The sequence below is a fragment of the Cryptotermes secundus genome, unplaced genomic scaffold (genome assembly GCF_002891405.2).
Source record: "Cryptotermes secundus unplaced genomic scaffold, Csec_1.0 scaffold63, whole genome shotgun sequence".
NCBI lineage: Eukaryota > Metazoa > Arthropoda > Insecta > Blattodea > Kalotermitidae > Cryptotermes > Cryptotermes secundus.
In genome coordinates, this window is record NW_019725836.1 from 505,114 (window position 1) to 526,450 (window position 21,337).

Consider the following 21,337-nt stretch of genomic DNA (forward strand, 5'->3'; position numbering starts at 1 on the left):
GGGTTTTCACATTTTATTTAAATCTAAAAGGCGATGAAATTGTCTGGAAAAAAAAAACATAGGTTTTGTAAACAGAAGAAATGAATGGTACTGAAATGAAGTCAATTACATATTTCTCAACAAAAATTTGAAAGCAGTGAAAGCAAAGGAGTAAGAGAAAAATGAGTGAATTTCATGTTACATATTTCAAGATATGTGAACACTCTTGGGAATGTCACTGTATTTCATTGCATAACTCAGATGTATTTTTACCCAAATGTTGTAATCAAAAACTTGGATGAGAGATTTCATGAGGACTTACATAAATGGTCTTCCATGGAAAACAACAGTCCACAAAAACTTTACATGAAGATAAAATAAAGAATAAAGAATGGACAGATCACACACAGGATTAACTGATAATAAAAGGTACTTATTTTCCTCAAGAACACTCCTGAATGTATTTCATCAGTCTTAAACTTATGCTCACTGTATTTCTCATGCATGGCACATGTAGATGCTGCAGTGGTTACAAAATCAGCATATGAAATGACATGTTATAATACTGATACTGAAATGTTTATACCTGGTAAGTCGATACAGGAGTTATGGGTGTTTTGTCAAGTGCAGAAGTAGGGGAACAATTGTTCAATGGAGGTGAGGGTTGAGGTGTTAACTGTGGAGACACTGGGACAGGACTCTCAGTACTCCTACGCCTGCCCCCAAATGTCGCCTGGGGACCCCCTGAACCGGGCATGCCAGTGAATGAGTTGAGGAAATCAGGAGAACCACTCCTTGTTGCAGTGTTGCCAGTGGTTCCTCCACCTCCTGCTGCTGGCACAAACTCAGGTGCCTGAGGGGTAACCTGCAATATACAGAAAAATAAACCCTCATACACACAATGCTTAAATATGAATCTCTTTAGGGAAATATTATTTTATGAGCAGAAAATATTTTCTGACTAAACAAACGATATGCTACCATAATACAGCTCTTAGGCTTATAGTGGCAAATACATTGACATGGCAAAATATTAATTCATATGCAATAGTTTAATAAAGAGTACTAGCCCATTCTTAGGCAGTATGTCACAGCATGTCATACTATGAACTGTCTCATATTATTGCTATGGAACATGGATATATCATTTGTTTATCTGTAAATAATGCGTCAACAAAGCATGGGGAAAAGAATGCAATGAAGGGAAGTAATGAACTTGTAGACCGCTTCACAATATTATGCTTCATAGCTAGCAGTGCACTTCAAGCGTGGGAGATTGTTTATGATTTGTCAGCAATAGGCACCAGTTATCAGCTCCATCAGCCATTTCTTCTCAGTTTCAGTTTATAAGAAGTGTGGTACATCATGGTGTGGTATACTTTAGAACAACATGTATTTCTGTATGACATCTAGCAAAATATGGATCTGCTCGAAAGTGTCAGTGAAAATTTTGACATAAATTTCATTATGAAATAATTCCCAGCAGACAAACAATTCACAATTTGGTGAATAAACTTAGAACAACAGGATTCTTAATAGACAAGAAACAAAAACTTAAGTGCTGACTGCTGACAGAAGTTACATGACACAGGTGCCACACTTGAACATTCACCTAGAAAATCACTGAAGCGTCTAGCTCAAAAGTCTAGAGTGTCAAAGTCTAATGCAAGAAAGACAACACAATTGCTGAAGCCATCCAGTTAAAGTTGGTGTCGGGTGTGCTGTAGGCACAAGAAGGAAAATGTACCCATGTTTTTTAATGAAATAATTAATTGCAAAAAATATCTACATGTATACAGGGTGTTTCACGACTTTAGGGCATAACTGCAGGAGGTGATTTCCTAGGTCTTTGTGATAAAAAAAAGTTAATATAAACATGTGTCCGATTTTGGACGGTTACGGAGTTATGACCATTTTTTCATTCCCGTATGCGCCCTCACGTGAACCGCGTCTATCATCTGGCGGGTCGCTATTTTTAGCCAGCTACAGACAAGAGTTCTTGTTATCTTGACACTTGAGAGGTACCTAAGGCGTGGTGGGTTGGTATGTCTGGCCATGGCTAGAGTGGCGGCTACTGGTGATCAGAACAGTTCTCATCTCGGTGCGTCTGTTACGTTCACGATGCCATTTATATTTTCATTTGAGGAGTATGCAGATATGATTTATGTGTACGGGTTTTGTGATGTAACTCAGTTCTTGCTGTAGCTGAACATCAGCAATGGTTTCCAAATCATAGAATACCGAACCGGAGAGTGTTTACTAGAGTTTACCAGGCATTGCGAGATACCAGTAGACTTAGCGGCATTCGTATTGCAGCCAAGCGTGGTGTTAATGAAGGCATCAATGAAGAAGGCATTGTTCGTTTGGTACACCGCAGTCCACGTACGAGTACGCAATTTAAACGTGACGGTGTCAATAATACACACAATTCTCATTTGTGGGGAGATGAGAATCCCCACGCCACTGTAGAAAGCAACTTTCAACAACGTTTCAGCGTCAATGTGTGGTGTGCAGTTCTGGACGATCAGCTGAGAGGTCCTTTCATCTTGGAAGGTCGTCTTACAGGAGAGGTGTGCCTCAGATTTCTACAGGAGGAATTGCCCCAACTTTTGGAGGATGTGCCTTTGGATAAGCAAAGTCATATGTATTTCAAACACGACGGGGCTCCTCCTCACTCTTCATGTGGAGTTACAAATTTCCTGAACTATCGTTTCCCCAGGTGATGGATGGGACGTTGCAGTCCCCACCATTGGCTAGCCAGGTCTCCAGGCTTAAGCCCACTGGATTATTGTGTGTGGGGATGGATTAAAGAACTGGTTTACAATGTGAAGGTGGCAACGCGAGATTCTTTGCTTGGTCGCATTCTGGACGCCGCTGACCACATAAGAAACAGCCAGCCGAAGCTGCTATGTGCTATCCGCACGGTTCACAACCAAGCGGCAGCCTGCGTTGTGGCCGGAGGTGGCATTTTCGAAAATCAGCTTTAAGCACCAATAAATTAAAATTAAAGGTAATTTCACAAAGTTAACTTTACATTCATACTTTAAATGTATCATGTATTAATCTGGTCTATTATTTTGTTCAGTTTATTGTCAGTAATCGTTACCTTCTATTCTGAGTTTAAAACGGTCATAACTCCATAACCGTCCAAAATCGGACATATGTTTATATGAACATTTTTGATCACAAAGACCTGGGAAATCACCTCCTGCAGTTATGCCCTAAAGTCGTAAAACACCCTGTATAGGACTGCATTTTCAACACCTCAAGATCCATGAAGTGTAACTACTTCATTCCGAATGTTATTGGCCATCAGGCATACTGATTGATGGGCAAAATTTGCGTGCATCTCGTGGCTGGCGATGCAGCACACACCGTGAGGCACAGAGCTGTGAACTCATCAAGTGGGCAAATATCTTCCCTGTATGAAACCTATGCAGTACAAGTACCACCAAGTAAATCAAGAACCACTGACCTGGTAACACACACAATTAAAAAAATAAATATTTCATCAATAAATTATGAAACATGATATACAGGCTTAACTTCCATTTCACAAGTGTGAATTTAATTCATCTAGACAAGAGGCAGACATATGTAAATAATATACACCATTTAAATGCCACTCAACGAGTGCATCTGCCTGCTGCTCTTCCTGAATAATTACAATATATGACTGTTTTTATGGAAAAATCAATAAATTATACTGCTACACAACACACCATGTTCCAGGAAAAGTGTATAATGTAGAAAGCAATGTGAGGATAAACTGGAGGTGACAGTTACACTGTCTGGAGCAGAACAGTATAAGCATTATAAACACATCTTAAGCAACACAAGCAGCATACCTTTTTCAATGATACTGGAGTGTCTAGAGTGAGACCAGCCAAGTTCTTGGTGATGGACTGACTAACATTACTCGTTGGTGTGCTGGTATTCTGTCGATTCTGTTAACATCAAAGGAATAATCACACATCTACCCTACTAGTAAGATACATAGGGCAATCCAAAAGTTACCGAAATTTGAATTTTGGGCGCGAATGATTATGAGTACATCGAAATACCACTAGGTGTCTCCTCACACATCCTTCTTGAATCAGTGTGGCAAGCGGCGTCGAGTTGAGTGGTTGGGTTTATTGTTGGTGAACGTATTTCCATTGTTGTGTTTCTGTGAGTCTGTGGTTCTGCGATGGCTGACTTGAGAGAGCAGCATGTCTGTATAAAGTTTTGTCTCAAACTTGGGAAAACCGCTGCACAAATGCACCAAATTTTGAAGCAAGCTTTTGGTGACAACAGTTTAGGCCAGACACAAACTTACAACTGGTATAAGTGTTTTAAAAATGGCCGAACATATTGACTGATGATGACGATCGTTCGGGACGGCGGTCAATGGGCAAAACACCAGAAATTGTCACGAAAGTTAGGGATCTGATTCTGCAAGATTGTAGACTGACCATCCAAGACCTCTGTAACACCTTGGGACTAAGTTATGGTACATGTCAACGAATTTTGTCAGAGAAACTGAACATGAGGAGGATTGCGGCAAAGTTTGTGCCATGACTGCTGCAAAATGAACAGAAGCAGCATCGCTTGGAAGTCTGCAGGGAACTTCAGCAACAGCTTCAAGAGGATCCAAACTTTCTTTCGAATGTTGTCACTGGTGACGAAAGTTGGGTTTATGGCTACGACCCTGAAAGCAAGCAGCAATCGTCGCAATGGAAGAGCCCTTCTTCACCTCAGCCAAAAAAAAAGCTCGACAAGTCAAGAGCAACATTAAGTCCATATTGATCTGTTTCTTTTTATATTGATGGGATTTTTCATAAGGAGTTCGTCCCTCCTGGTCAGACAGTCAATAAAGAGTTCCATCACGATGTTCTAAGGCATCTGAGGAAGGACATGAGGAGAAAACGTCCAGAGAAGTGGCGCACGAATTACTGGGTACTCAACCATGACAATGCATGACCGCATACGGTTTACATTGGGCAGGAATTTTTGGCTAAAAACAAGATGGCAGTTGTTCCCCACCCACCGTACTCGCCAGACTTAGCTCCATGCGACTTCTTTCTCTTCCCCAAGATGAAAATCAAGTTGAAGGGGCGAAGATTTGATACAGCTGAGGAAATTCAAGTGGAAACGCAGAAACACCCTAACAAAGAAAAACTTCCAGGATGCATTTGAAAAGTGGCAGAAACGGTGGGATTGGTGTATGCGCTCCCAAGGGGACTACTTTGAAGGTGATGGTGCAGAATAAGATCTAGGTAAGATGTTATAGTTTTTATTGATATATTCCAGGAACTTTTGGATTGCGCCACGTATATTTCCTTTAATGCAGTGACATCCTGACCCTAGCTTTACATTCCCACTTACAAAGAGTACCACAAGACATTAAACATTGTAAGCTGCAGAAGCCCAACCACCTCAGTAATATGCCCCTTGCTTGTGCATTGTTCCTCTAGCAGTGTGTGGTGTTGTCTTCACTAGTGCTATATATTAAAGTTATTATACACTGCACAGAAATGTTACCTTAACAAAAGTAGATGGAGCAAAGTCAATTTTGAGAAGCTGACAGTGGCTCAACTAGTAAAGAAATTGTTTGCCTTTTTGGCAACATCATGATACAGTACACTGTTTACATGAGTCTGTCAGTTGTCTCTTAACTTGAGTCACATGAATCCATTCCAACTCTTCAGTTCCACTTTAACACCAATACTCTTATACTTAGATCTTCCAAGTTTAGTGACAAAGTCTGTTTCTGTATTTCAACATCCCGTTGCAATTGTTCAAGTTAGCGTCCATTGTTTATCTTCCATCAAAATTGCAACACTTTTACATTCTACACTTCAACACTACATATTTTGGCCCCAAACAGATCTTCAGGTGTTTTTATGTTACAGATATTTTGCTAAAACTGTGTTTAAAACTGCTACACTGTTTTAATTTGTGTTAAAATCACACGCTGTAGTCTTCTTTTTAAGTAAAACGAGATAAAATCTTTTAAATTTCTGTTTCATATTATTTCACCTCACCCGGGGTGTCATCATTTTCATAAATGTATCAAGGCGTTTTTCTCAGCAGCTTGCCCCTCACGTTCAAGGTCTACTTTCAGTTTTTGACTGCCATATGCTCCTGGTTTGTGTGCGCTTCCTCCACAGCATGTGGAGATCTTATCTCGTGTTACTTAAAAAGAAGACTACAGTGTGTGGTTTTAACACGAATTAAAACAGTGTAGCAGTTTTTAACACAGTTTTAGTAAAATATCTGTAACATAAAAACACCTGAAGATGGCCGTTTGGGGCCGAAACATGTAGTGTTGAACTGTAGAATGTAAAAGTGTTGCAATTTTGATGAAAGATACACAATGGATGACAAAGTCTGTATTCAGTTTTCATCTCTCCCATGCATGTGACATGACCCACCCACCTTGTCCTCTTTGCTCAGATCATCCTACTCTAATTTGAGAGAGAGTACAAACTGTGAAACTCACTATGCAATTTTCTCTTCCTTCCTGTCACTTCCTCCCTCCTATGTCCAAAAAATTAAAAATGTATCATTTCTAAAAAGAATCATTAACATGTGCAGCATCCATGACTGTCAAGAAATTAGAATATCAAACCATATGGAACCTTCTTTTGTTTTATTTCATTCAAAGGCATTTGTGCCGGTATGAGCCACAAGCCAAGAAGTTTTGTTTCATTCAATGTGCTAAGGAACAATAGATCACTGTGCAAGGGCCAAGAAGGCCCACCCCTTATACATTCATTCATTCTTTCATTCATTCATTCATTCATTCATTCATTCAATGTGTGTGCACTGGCCTCACTGGTATAATACTGAATAATCTCTCTCATGTCTTGTTCTGTCCACAAATATTAACATCAAGGATTGAGCCGTCAGTTTTTATGAGTAATACGTATCTGTTACACATAATATAAAGAAAATGATCAAAATAGAAAGCAGAAATAATTTACCATGTATGTTGCTAATTTTGACTCTTGCGGCACCCCATTAGCTTGAGAATATGATAAAAACATGGGATCCATTCTTTCCCCACAGCCAGTGTCTGAAAACATACACATGCCTGTAATTAAAGTAACTAAGTTCTAAATTAATATTCATAATGTTCAAATTATTTCTGTTTGACTTTAAATCAACATTTCTATTTTTGCCATTCTGAAGAAAGGAAATATTATTCAAGTATATATCAAATGCAAACACACCATACATATATATCTCATATCATATCTTACACCAAAAAAAAAAGACACAGCAAGCTTCACTGCTACTTTCATGCTGAACTATTTCTATCTTATCACTCTTACACTTTCCCTTATAGCTGATTGGTTAATCTGTTTAAACACACTTGAAATGTAATAACTGTTCGTAATGGTTAACACATTAAACAAATATACACCAAAAGTTAAAACAACTTACCCCAAGTTTTGGTAGTGACAGTTTCCATATACCAGACGCTACATTAAAGTCTATATAAAAATTACCTTAAAACCCCATATTTTCCAAAGGGGGAAAAAAAACTATCACAATTCAATGTTTCCCGACACTTCTCTGACTGGCACTAAAACTGTTCCCATTCCTGAAATCTGCAGATACTGGCATGACTGGTAATGAAGAATTAAAATGTAGAGAAGTGGAGTATATTTCAATCCAACGATATTCTCATGTGTCATGGAAATGGATCAACAGGTTCAAAAGTTAGTGGATGGAGAATAAGAGACAGTTTTCATGTACATATGCCTTCTGGGTAACAGCAATCAATTATGGTGTCAAATGCACAAAACATGAAATGTTCATCATCTCATAAATGTTTCGTTAAATTCAACATGTTCTGAAGGAATACCTTCAATTTGTGGTATTGGTATTTCTAATTTTATTTCAAAACTAATACTAACTTCAACCAATAGATGGAAGGGAAGTTCAAACCAGTAAAAATTAAGAAGTATAGAACTTAAATACATGTAAATATTCTGAAGTTGTAGTTCATAAAAACAACAACCAAGCTAACACATATTAAATTAGATGGTATGAAAATGGTTATGTTCAAAACAAAAATGAACTTCAAAGAGAAAAAACTGTACTGTTTTCAGTATAGACACCATATGTGTATTTCAATACTTACTTAATTAAACAAGAAGTAGGAAACTGGATCATTAAATTCTGGTTGGGAAAACTCCCCATTATANAAAAAAATGGTTTAGTTGTACAGATGCAGGATTAGAGTCAAAGCAGTTCCAAATGAAATTTAGTCAAATAATTTTACAATGAAATTACTTTAAAACTATTACTATATTATAAGTAGTGTGTGAAGAAATAACAGTAACATAATACAAAGAGGCACAACTGATCACTGTGGTCGCGGTGCAAGGGCCAAGAAGTCCAACCCCCTTATACATTCATTCATTCAACATAATACAAATGTAGTGAAATGCTACATTTGGAGCATTGCTTTGTATGGGGCTGAAACTTGGACACTTAGGGCAGTAGATCAGAAACACCTAGAAAGCTTCGAAATGTGGTGTTGGAGAAGGCTGGAGAAGATCAGTTGGACCGATTATGTGAGAAATGAAGAAGTGTTATTTAGAGTCAGTGAGTAGAGGAATATCCTAGACAAAATAAGAAAACGGAGGGCTAATTGGATTGGCCATATCTTACGCGGTAACTGCCTTCTAAAAGAAGTTATTGAAGGAAAGAGAGAGGGGCCGATAGAAGTGAGCAGAAGATGAGGAAGAAGACGCAAGAAGATGCTGGATGACCTTGGGGACAGAAGAGGATATTTTCATTTGAAGGAGAAAGCTCTAGATCGCTTCAAGTGGAGGAACTGTTTTGGAAGAGACTGTGGACCTGTCGTCTTGACAGATTACTGATGAATGAATACAAATGAAACACAAATATGGGACATGCTGTGCCCCTTTGTTAGAATTAAAATGTTTCTATACAGTTACAACAGTTGGGGCTTGTATGAGGGGTAGGCCTCCTCGGCCCTTGCACCATGACCTACAGTGGTCTATTGTGCTTACAGTTGGGGCTTAGCTTAAAGTAAAGGTTTATTCAGAATAAAGAGCAATAAGGCGTATTCTGATTTGGAGTAAACATATTGTGGCATGTTCACTGAAACCTAGAATAATCAGAAGAGAGAGCCATTACTAGGTCATGGCACAGTAAACAACTCATCAGCCCAACAATGACTGCACATGCAACAGAAGAAGGTCCACGCAGACAGCAATGTCACCCAACACGAGAATAACTGTTTTCTGTGCAGTCCATGCTGAAGCTACGAGAGTCGTATTGAAAGTCATGAGCAACAATTTTTTGTAAAGTAACATGCTTTATTATTGATAAACCAAGTACATCACCTCAATCTACAGACCTTTCTTTATTTTTCCACATATTCGCCACTTCTTTGTACACATTTCTCCCAGCGTTCTAGGAGTTTAAAAATTCCCCTTCTGTAAAATTCCATTCCAGCCATTCGAAGACACTGACGCACTGCTTTCTGAATTGCCTTCCTTGTATCAAAACACTGTCCACACAGCTGATCCTTCACAAATCCGAAAAGATGGTAGTCAGAGGGTGCCAGATAAGAGCTATAGGAGGGGGGTGGGTGGAAGAACTTCCCACCCCATCTTTGCAATTGCTTCCAATGTGAGGCGAGCAGCGTGGGGGCGAGCGTTGTCATGCAGGATGATGATGTTTCGTCCCGGACGTTTATCGCGCAATGCACGACGGAGCTTGTGCAGTGTCTGGACAAAACGAACAGCATTGATGGTTTGCCCAGGTTCCAGGAATTTGGCCAGAATAAACCCCTCTGCATCCCAGAAGACTGTGCCCATCACCTTCGTAGCTGATGGCACTGTCTTTGCCTTCTTTTTTGATGGAGAATGCAAATGGTGCCATTCCATACTCTGCCATTTCGTTTCAGGCTCGAAATGGTGAAACCAGCTTTAGTCACTTGTCACAATGCAGAGAAAAAAATCGCCTTCATGTTGATATCTCTGCAGCAGCTCTGAGGTGATGGCTTTTCACTGACCTTTGTGGTCTTCGGTCAATAACCACGGGACCCAACAAGCACAAACTTTCCTATAGCAAGCTTTCAATAATCTCCTGTACTGCACCATGCCCTATTCCAAGTTTTCATTTCAGCTATTGGGTCCACAGTCACATGCCTGTCATCTTGAATGATCTCATCCACTCTTTCCTTGTTGCGTTCAGTTGACGCTGTTCGAGGACGACCGCTCCAAGGCTCATGTTAGATGCTGGTGTTCCCATCTTTAAAACGTTTCACCCATCTTCGAACACTGCTCGCACCTATGCACACTTCCATAAGCACGCTGAAGTCTCTGGTGAATTTCTGCAGCAGGGATTTCCTCTTTCACAAGAAATTCGATGACAGCACACTGGCAAAATGACACATTGTTGTCGGCCATTTTGTTAGGAGTGATACTGGTCACGTGATGCAAGCTATTGACGTCACAAGACACTCAAGGTTAACACAACAGCTGGTTCCACCTACCACCGTACTCTCTTTTGTCTGCTGTTCCCAGGTTGCATGCAAAAAATGTTGCTCATGGCTTTCGGTACGATCTACGTATATACCGAAGAGCAGCTGCCATTATAAGATAGTCCTGAGATGGCTGTCAGAAGAGTAGAAGGTTGGCGTGAGATGGTCACCAGCCTGTGAGGACATGAGCCCAGAAGCAGAGGAATGTTCACTGTTGGAAGATGTTCCCAAGCACCGCGGTGAAGACTGTGACTGAGAACACTAGTCTTTGTGTGTAGTGATCTGTAAAATGTAGTCACAAGTTGTTTAAGAGTCCCATAAATCTCATTACCAATCCCAACTCCATCTATAGTCACTCAAACACGTGACAACTGGTGTCAGAAATAGAATAACTGGGTAACTGGATAAGGGGGATTAGACTGATTGAATAATTGGTTTGGAGATTGCAGCAGATAGTCACATCACATACAACAAGAGTGGAACAGATACTGGAATTCCTGGCCAAAATGAAGGCCATGAGGGAAGCCTAGTTAGAAGACGGAGGCCTGTGTGGAAAAGGAGCCTTTCTCTGAGATGGTGAATGCAGTGCAGCATCATTAAATCCCTAATGAGGAAGCCGGAGTGGAGACTATCAAAGCACTGAGGACTGATACGGGGACCAGCAACCAGCCGTGGAATACAAGAACCCACAGGAAGGCAGAATGACAATACTGTATCAGGAACCCCTAAGGGGTGAATGTTCTATAAGAGACATCTGGCACAGCCAAACTGCAACAACAGCAAAAAGGACTGGGGCCTGAAACAGCAGTTATGAATGGGAAGCACGTGAAATATCAACAAGACCCTGAGACAGATCATAGTGTTGGAGGTTGTCAAGCTGGTAGAGGTCTGCCATCAGGATTCAAAAAATGAGTGTCAAAACACTGCGGAGGAGCAGGCCACCATCCAAGTGAAAGAAAGGACTACCCACAGCTGAAGAGTCAGAAATGTAGGAACATTGGCCACTTTCAAAAGTTATGCCTGCACTTACAGGAAAAGAAAAAATGGCAATATGCCTGTAGGCTACTCGGGACAAGCAGCTTTAAGGAGGGAGAAATGTGGCATGTCCACTGAAAGCCAGAATAGTTTAATCATTAAATGGAGCCATTACTAGGTTACACCACAGTAAACAACTCATGAGAATAACAAGTTCACACAAACAACAGAAGGACAGTGCTTTCTGTGCGCGTGGATAGTGATGTCACCCAACAACAGAATAACTGTTGGAAGCAGTGTTTTCTGTGTGGCCCATGCCGAGACTACATCACGAGGACCAGCTGCCATTACGGGAGTCTTGAGACGACAGTTAGAAGAGTAGGATGATGATATGAGATGGCTGCCAGCCTGCGAGGATATGAACCCAGAAGCAAAGGCACATCTGCTGTTGGAAGATGTTACGAAGTAGAACCGTGAAGACAATGACTGGGAACACTAGCATTTGTGGGCAGTGATCTGCAAAGAATTGCCATGAACTGTATGAGTGTCCAATAAATCCAATTACCAATCGAAACACCATCTATGATCACTTGAACATATAACAGTATTTTCTAAACATGCCATCTGACATACTTCACTGGTTCTGATGTTCAGCCACAAACACAAATCTGCTGTTGGGCTTATTAAAAGAACCATTAATAAATATTCTTTGCTTTTCTTTAAATATTCAGTATTGAAGTACTTAAAATAAAAGGAGTGCATATTTATGAGATATAATGCTAAATACACATTTTCTGCCTTTTTGAGAAAATATACAGGAACAATAGCAATATACTGCACTTGAACTTGAGTTACTTTGTAACAGTTCCACTACAGGCTCCACTTTCAATTTGTTGTTTTATTCTCATCTGTGGTATTATGTCCCAAGGTTTTATCTGTTAAGATAACAACAAAAACAAACAACAAATTCCGTGGTTTTAGCCCACAAGCGAACTATACCGACCGAGCAACCGCCACTTGTTGGCGAAGTTAGTGCCAACTTTAGCAGGTAGAGGGTGTCACGTGGTCAGAGCAACAAATCCCCACAGCCGTTAATTTCGGTTTTCTAGACCGGGTAAGACAACAACATTGATGAAAATTAGAGTGATTCAGAGTTGTAATTATTTAGAACCAAGAAATCCGTGCTATCCCACAATTTCAAACACATAGTCCCAATTAAAACGGTCTCTCTTGAGGTTTGGTCTATGGTCTTCCACATCTGAATCGTAACCTAACTTACCAAGTAAAATTAATCCTCACATACAAAAAGTAAATACTGTCAATGCTATACCCTGGAAAGATACTGATAATGACAATTTCCCATTGAAACAAATGTCATTATAAATACTACTTGCATGCTTTTGTAAGTACAACATTTTCTTGTTCTGTCATACCAGACAGTAATCAATAATGGTTAGGAATGAAAAATTAATGACACTGACAGCCACCTGTTCCCAAGCTTGTATTCCTTGTACTGGTTAGCTCTCGAAATACCCACCTTCCACACTGTTAGATGAGGCAGTTTTAACAGAGATGAAAGGTGCACATCAAGGATTGTATATTTTTCCATATATATTCTTTGCACTTTACCAACCTCAATGGCCCTGCTCTTATTAATTACAGGCACAAATTTTGTAGTGGGATGATTAAATCATAACTGCTCTTCATACAAATTAAGTAAGGAGCTGGGATGGTGTAGTTAGTCTAGTGACTGGCTGGGCAACCAAGGGGTCAGTTTGAATCCTGGTAGGGTCAAGAATTTTCTCTTCTCCACGTCATCCATACTGGCTCTGGGGCCCACCCAGCCTCCAATGCAATGGGTACTGGGGGCTCTTTCCCTGGGGAGCACGGCAGCAGGGGCTTGAATCTGACCACTCACCTAGCCAGTGCCAAGGTCAAGAAAATGTGGATCTATACATCCACTCCTCCATACACCTTCATGGGGTAGCGCTTAATTAGTTAAGCACAGGGACAGCTTTACTTTACCTTTTACTTACAAATTAAATGTGTACAGTCACTGATTTAAACAGTTCATAATATATACAAGTGGTGAACAAAATAATGGAAACACTAAGAAACTGAGGAATAGAATTTGTTTGTGTTGGCTACACTGAAAGAACTTCACTTGGCAACAATGAATGTTCTTCTTCCATTTGTTAACACTGTAGTGCTTGCGTCAGTGCATCAGTGATTGTGTTGAGTGACAGTCCATGTGAAAGAATTATAAAATAGGAGACTTGTCTGATTTAGAAACAGGACAGATCACTGGTGCACATTTAGGTTGAGCATCTGTGACAAAATCTGCCACATTATTAGGTGCATCGAGAGTGACAGTTTCTAAGGTTATATTGACATACATGAATCATGGGAAGACAACATCGGTGAAAAGGAACAGTGGACGAAAATCAACACTGACAGAAAGAAATCATCATAAACTGAGGATTTTTTTTTCTCAAAATCACTGCATGATCCACATATTATTTCTGAAGACCAGATGACAAATGTCCCCATTCACACAGCTGGAACTGTTCAGTCGTGATTTGAAGAACATGAAGGTGAACTTCAACATCTTTCCTGGCCAGCACAATCACCATATCTGAACATCTATGAACCACTCTGGTCAGTCTTGGGGACTAGAGGAACATTTTCCCACCTCCGACATCTCTAAAGCAACTGGAAGATGTTCTTCAAGAAGAATGGTATAAAATTCTGCTAGAAATCTTTCAAAACTTGTATGAGTCCACTCAAAGAAGGACTGCATCTGTACAACACCATATAAGAAATGCATACAGTATCTGTGACTGCCTTTGCAGTCTAGTGGTCAGAGTTCCTGGCTACAGATCCAGAGGTCTGGGTTCGATTCCCGGAGCTACCAGATTTTCAGAGAAGTAGTGGCACTAACTTTGCAGACAAGCTGCAGTCGCTGGTCAGTATAGTTCGCTTGTGGACTAAAATCACGGAGTACAGTATCTGTAGTGTTTCCATTATTCTGTCCAACCCCTGTACATCTGAAATAAGGTGAACTCCTTTAATTCACCAGTACTTCTCGTTTATCTCTGTCCTATCATCATTCATATAATGTAATATTTATATCCTCAATGAATATTTTATATGTATTCATTTGGGCTGCATCTGAAGTAGAGCTTCTGTTATAATTACATAAACCAGACTCCCAATATAAAATTCAATGACATTTATCTAGTAGTTCTGGAGACTAAACATACATAGACAGACATGATGACAGTATTAAACAATATCTCTAAGCATGATGTGCAGAAGAGATATATTTAACACATACATACAAAAACATTAACACTCATATACATGTAAACACTGAAATCCATTAATTTAAATTATATGCTATATGCGCTGTATATATTTTTAGAAGTATTATGCCTTGTGTACTTACTTCAGCAAACTCTGTCATGATAAGCTACCACTGTACCAAAAAAGACAATGATGTGCTTATTTGATATCTATGTATGGGCTTCACAAATTATTATCCAGCCTACTGTCCAAAAATTATAAATGACTGGTAACTACAGACTGAATTTACAAAGCCCACTGATGCTATACAGTCTGAGATACTGGCAGCATCATTAAACGACAAATAAACGTATAAGCCTGATCAATATTTGCCTGAAGAACATAGCATCCCAATTGCTATCTCTTGCCACTGGTAAAATCTTAGAGAATATAATTTGCCAGCAATGTGATTATGTGTTGTCAACAGCCTTCAAGCAGCAAGTGCCCAAAGAGTGACTCTTAGGAGGAGGTTAACTGTTGACATAATATAATTATGAATATGCAGATCAATCTAAGTGAGATACAGAATATAAAACGTTCCTAACCCTCAACAATACTGTATATGGCAGTAATATTAGTATTCTAATATAATTAAAATCTGTTAATACCAGAAACTTAATTCAAAAGAACCCCAATAAAATTCTTGCTTTATTAACAGTATATGACATACTTCAAATACAAATGCCTAATACAGTGAGGTCCAAACCTAAATGATCCAAAGTATGGGACTTCGAGCACAGCTAATGCATTAGTTGGAAAGAATTGCACATGAGGGCAGGCAATGTTCTGATCATGAGCCATGCTGTCATAACAAAAGTTCACTTCGTGACAACACTCTATTTCACGCAGGTCTACTCACTGAGAGCTGTTTTTCATAATGAACGAATGTGATTTAAGGATGGTTAGGTAAACAATGGGAGAACGCATATTTCTTGTCAAGACATTTCTTCTCAAGAACAAGTCCTACAAGCTGTTACGTAAGTTTTGATGGCATTGTCCAGAAGCTATGCCACTATAAAAAAATTGCTCTGAAATTGTTTAATAAGTGGCAAGAAACTGGTTCCATTTGTGACAAAAATAAATGATGCCCAAAGTGTGCTTTCAAAGAACACAGACTCGAAGACATTTCAATGAGAATGGAGCGAAGTCCAAGAAAACTGTCACATTAGCTACAACAAGAATGTAGCATATTCAGATGATGATTCCTAAAGATCCAGTTGTACGCATTAACTTTTGTCACTGGATGTTACAATCTGCGTTAACTGGATATGGTTATGGCAACTTCCTTAAACATGTACTGTAGTACAACATACTAATTACGTAAAACGTTTGTATCCAAACACATACAGAAAAATGTCAATATCAGTATACTTCATCCTTTAATTTGGCAAACAGCAAGGCGGTCCAGTTTCTTGTACATGACAAACAGCGACATCCTTCAATTCCTTTCTACTGTGATGAAAATACTTGGCTCTAAACCACCAACCGCCGGTACGTAAGTATTATGCGGTAACAACCTATAAAATAAGCAAATTATTTTCATGTCTTACATGATGGCTCCTCCTGTTTAACTCTATTATCAGAGTAAGAAATACTCCCAGGAAAAATGACGTTGTTGATGCTGTGATTCCCGGGCAGAAGCAACGTTTCGTCCCCAGGGTAACATGCCCCCATGTTTGAAACTGTTAAACCCGAACTCAAGTAATTTCCCCTACCATCCACAGGCACAGCTGGTTTTCTCAAGCTACTAGATATATTGTCCATGACTCCCCTCACACACTTCTCACATGAATAAAATTAAGCAATACAAACTGAACATGAATCTGGTATATCACTTGCTACAGGGAAATGTCAGATATCGAAGCATTTTACTTAAATATTGACGCGGCTTATTAATTCCATCTAACATTCCCAAACAAAAGCTCTCCTACTCTGTTCTCTCTCTTGCTGTCTTGTTCACAAGCTGCGTGCGCAGTTTAGAAAAATATACAATCGCAGAAGAGGCGCAAATTACAAGAGAGAAAATTGAACTGTGGTGGATTTGAAATTCTCATGATGGTGACGGAGTTGAACTGCATTGACGACAGGACTGTTTGTTTATTAATTTAATGTATACACGTTTTCACAATTATACGCTCCTACTGTTTTATAGAAATTATGCTTCTGCTCAGCTTACATTCGTATATAATTCACGAGAGTTAATTACCAACAATATGCACACAAAAGTAGATGGCAGCAGATACACGCTTAAATTCTTGCATTCGTGCAGGACTAGCACACTACCGACAAACGCTCAATTTCATTCTGGAAATACGCACGAGATGACACTGCGATACAGTCATCGAGTGCAGCAAATGTATACAGCCATTTACTTTTTGTTTTTCTGGTGTGATGTTTTTAAAATCACGTTCTTCGTGACCTTAGAGTTTAGACCAAATAATAAACAGTTCATATTGCTAATTGATTTCAACGATCGGCCGTGCGTGTAGGAGGTGGCAAGAATGAAAAGTCTGCTCTCCGAACTTTCAAATCTAAATTTAAATTCATTTACTTACTTACTTACTTACTTACTTACTCATGGAGCTGAGCCCTTCTGGAGGAGCCGCCAATTCTGCAGCTACTCAAGAATTTCCCAGCATTCTATAGAACCCGAAGGTTCATTACCGTGTTCACAAGAGCCCTCCACTGGTCCCTATCCTGAGCCAGATCTGTCCAAACCATACCATCCCATCCTATCTCTCGAAGATCCATTCTAATATTGTCCACCCACCTACGCCTTGGTCTTCTCTGTGGTCTCTTTCCTTCTGACTTTCCCACCAATATCCTATACACATTCCTCGTCTCCCCCGTTCGTGCTACATGACCTGCCCACCTCATCCTCCTTGACTTGATCGTTCTAATTATACTTGGAGAAGAGTACAAGTTATGAAGTTCCTCATTATGCAGTTTTCTCCAGCCTCCTGTCACTTCATCTCTCTTTGGTCCAAATATTCTCAACACCCTGTTCTCAAACACCCTCAGTCTATGTTCCTCCCTTAATGTCAGAGACCAAGTGTCACACCCATACAGAACCACAGGCAAAATTATAGCTTTGTATATTCTAATTTTTATGTTTTTGGACAACAGACGAGAAAACAAAAGGTTCTGGACTGAATGATAGCAAGCATTACCCGAGTTCAATCGCCTCTTAATTTCCTCCTGAATCAGGTTTCAATCTGTTATNTAAATTCATAGATGACATAATTCGTGCTTCTAGTTTAGAATTTGCATTTCAGCTTCTCATGATAATATAAACACACTTTTAAATATATGTCACTAAATGATACGTTGTCGATAAAGTATCCACATCAAATTACGTCTCATTTTATTTGCAACAACATTCCGTTTTAAAGACATTTTCGGCACTGTGGCTTTCAGTTTCAATATACGTTGCTAAATACACAGCCAACAAAATATTTTAATGCAAGAAAGTTGGATGGAACCCAAGCTAATAAGGACGGGTGTACAATCATTTGGAAATATCACACACGCACGTAAGTTTCGCTTCTTCCCAAGGTTAACATTTCTAAAAACTATTTCCATGGAGCTGATGAGTCCTTCCCGAGGAACTAGTAGTTGCCCAGCTGATCAAGAACGATCAAGAAATTCCTGCCTTTTCTTGAATCGGAAGGTTCGTAAGAACCCACCGCTGGTCGCCATCATGAGCCACATGAATTCTGTCGGGGCAGTCTCGTATTCTATTGCTTTATGGTTCCATATAATTTATATACCTCTCGCAAAGAGTTTTCTTCCCTTCAGATATTGCGGCCAAAATTTGTAATGAATTTTCACCCCTACGTGCTCCTTCCATCCTCAATTCGACAACCCTAATAATGAGGAAGGATAATTTAAAAAAATTTTGTGATGTTCGATCATTCTTTTTTTATCTCAAAACCCGCAAGACCTACAGAAGAAGTGTACTTGACATAAAATACGTACTTCACTTTTCTCTACAAGTTCTCTTCAATATATTTTCAGCTTCTACAACTCTTTAGTGAGTTATTTTCGAAACGCGAGCAGATATGCATTCAGGTCTTCATATAAACTACTCGTTAAAATTGTCTTTTCAAAATTAACATTGAAATGGTTCGACAATTCTTGATAAATTTTCCACCGTCACATTTAATAAAAATCGGTCCATCCGTTCTCGAGTTGTTTCATAATTACAGACAGACGGACGGGTCGATTTAAGTATGATTTCGCAGGGATGCTAATGCGAATCAAAAGCAATGGTTGTATAGGTCAGACGTAGATAACTTACCGGATAGGAAGAGCACGGTCTTCTGGGTTGCAACATCGTGTAGTTTGGAGACAACCCGACGTCGAAAAGTAAGCCAAACGAGGGACTGGAAGAAGCTGGCGGCAAGATGAGCCTCATCCTGCCGCTTCTTGCTTGCCTTATCCTTCCATCCTAAAAGAGAGGTGATATATCCCTCCGAAACGTCGGGCATTCCCCTAACTGCGCGGTGTTCCAACCCAACTCGGCATATACTACGGGCGTTTGGTATCAGGATGCTGGGGAGACTATTGGGACTTAAGATGGATGAAGTAATATGAGGCTGGAGAAAAGTGCATAATGAGAAACTTCATAGTTTTTTACTCGCCGCCAAGTATTATTAAAATGATGACAACAAGTTGGGTGAAACGGGCAGGTCATGTAACTCTCATGGGAGAGAATTTCCTACAAAATTTTGGTAGAAAATCTGAATGAAGATCAGTATGAAGACTAGGAGTGGATGATAGGATAATATTAAAATGGCGCTTAATTAAATAGGATGGGATGACGTGTACTGTATTTCTCTGTCTCGAGACAGGGAACACTGGCGTGTTTTTGTGGACTAGTAATGGACCTTAATATTCCATAAAATGCTAGTGGTTTCCTCAGTAAAATAAAGTAAGTAAAAGTAAAGCTATCCCTATAACATGCCGTGAAGGCCCATAGGGTTTTGAGACGTTGAGGGTCCCACATTATCTAGAAAATTGACTCATAGATGGCGATAAGGCTGTCAGCCTTACGCGCCGACCGCACTTTACTCCCCAGGAAAGCTTTTTAATTAATTCCTGGTACTCATTTCTGTTAGAGGCTGAGTCGACCCCAGGGCCATAGTGCGACTGGAAGGATTAGGTCAATTAAAAATCCAATGATCTCATCGGGACTTGAACCCGCGACCTTCCGGCTTTCCTGAGTAGTTCAACAATTATTATAGTGTTACCTAGATGGAATACGAACTTTCATAAAAGTCTGAAACTATCGACTGTACTTGTTCGTTTTTATAACTTGCTTGCCAGCATATTGCTTACACTTTTATATCCTACTAGTACGGCGCGCAACACAAGTTCACAACAGAAAGTTATACCTAATACTGAACATAATCATTTGGTCTTAGAACCTAAAGGTTTAAAATCGCTTGTGCAAATGGCCAACACTGGGTCACATTCTAAGCCAGCTATCACATATAAGACCGGTCTTATCCGTCCAAGCTCTCGTGAATATGATAATGAACTTTAGGGTGCCATAAACAACAGGGAATTTCTCTGTTAGTTGGGCGGCTGCTCACTTCTCACAATGGGCTATGCTGCATCGTTATTTAGTCACGTCCGCCACTGATTACGAAAAAATTAGTAAGCTAGTGCACAGTCCAAATTTGCCAATGGCTCTGTTTCCTGATCGCCCGTAGCCTGTGTAGTGTTGCTGCTTGACTGACAGCAGGAAGGACATGCCGTGGAGCCGCCAGGCTTCCCTACCAAACAGCAGCTGACAAAGCCTCTTGTACAGTCACCCCCTCCCCGCAGCTGCAAACAGACTCACCATGGGGGTGGTCGCCACCTCACACACAGCTCCAGATAAAATCAATTCTCTTCCCCAAAAAGCATCCGCAAAAGCCAGTGTCGAACTACCTGTAGTAGCTAAAAGCATGCAGTGGAGCTGTGACGTTCCTTGTGTTCTGTTGCTAGGAGTAAAAACGTAATCATGCAGTTGTTCCATATATTGTGAATAATGACGCTGCGTTTACGAAGCCTCTAATAACAGAGCGCAAAAGTACAACGGTATTAGTACCAAAATCTGCCACTAGAAATGATCCCGAACAAGAACCATCTTCATGATTTACATCCGTTAAGATCTATCGTAATTATTGTACTCTTGTGTCCGTCTCTCAGTTGGTATAGCGATGAGGCTACGACTCGAAGACTAAAGACTCGAGGTTCGATTCTCCGCAATTGCAAAAGATTTTTATATTTCCCATTGCGTCATGCCTGTTTCAGGTGGTCATATCCAATGGATACAAATGGCTCTTTCCCTCAGAATAAAGTGACTGAGGCGTGAAGCTGACCACTCGCCTCATCTAGTGCCCAGGTTAAAAATGGTGGAGCTATATTCTCACTCCCTCATACGTGTTCATGGCACAAGGACAGTTTTACCGTACCTTAACTTACGCACGCCCGTCTCGGTCTTAAAAATGGTCCCTTGAAAAGATGGTTTCCCTC

The 21,337-nt window shown here is 40.0% G+C and overlaps 1 protein-coding gene across 4 annotated transcripts in view; it reads right to left on the minus strand.

The window, feature by feature from the left end:
- Positions 1-17,064, minus strand: part of LOC111863505 (PAN2-PAN3 deadenylation complex subunit PAN3) — a 47,235-nt gene extending 30,171 nt beyond the window's left edge. Inside the window, exons 1-5 of one of the 4 annotated variants that reach the window (XM_033751090.1) lie at positions 16,528-16,791; positions 16,160-16,329; positions 6,948-7,039; positions 3,828-3,926; positions 566-844 (exon numbers count right to left, since the gene is read on the minus strand). In XM_033751090.1, the coding sequence (XP_033606981.1) occupies positions 566-844; positions 3,828-3,926; positions 6,948-7,019 (450 nt within the window). In that variant the 5' untranslated portion in view covers positions 7,020-7,039; positions 16,160-16,329; positions 16,528-16,791. Of the gene's footprint in view, positions 1-565; positions 845-3,827; positions 3,927-6,947; positions 7,040-16,159; positions 16,330-16,362; positions 16,792-17,018 lie in introns of those variants that run through there. The other 3 variants (XM_023849860.2, XM_033751089.1, XM_023849859.2) reach the window with 3 other exon arrangements.
- Between the last annotated feature and the right edge of the window lie 4,273 nt (positions 17,065-21,337).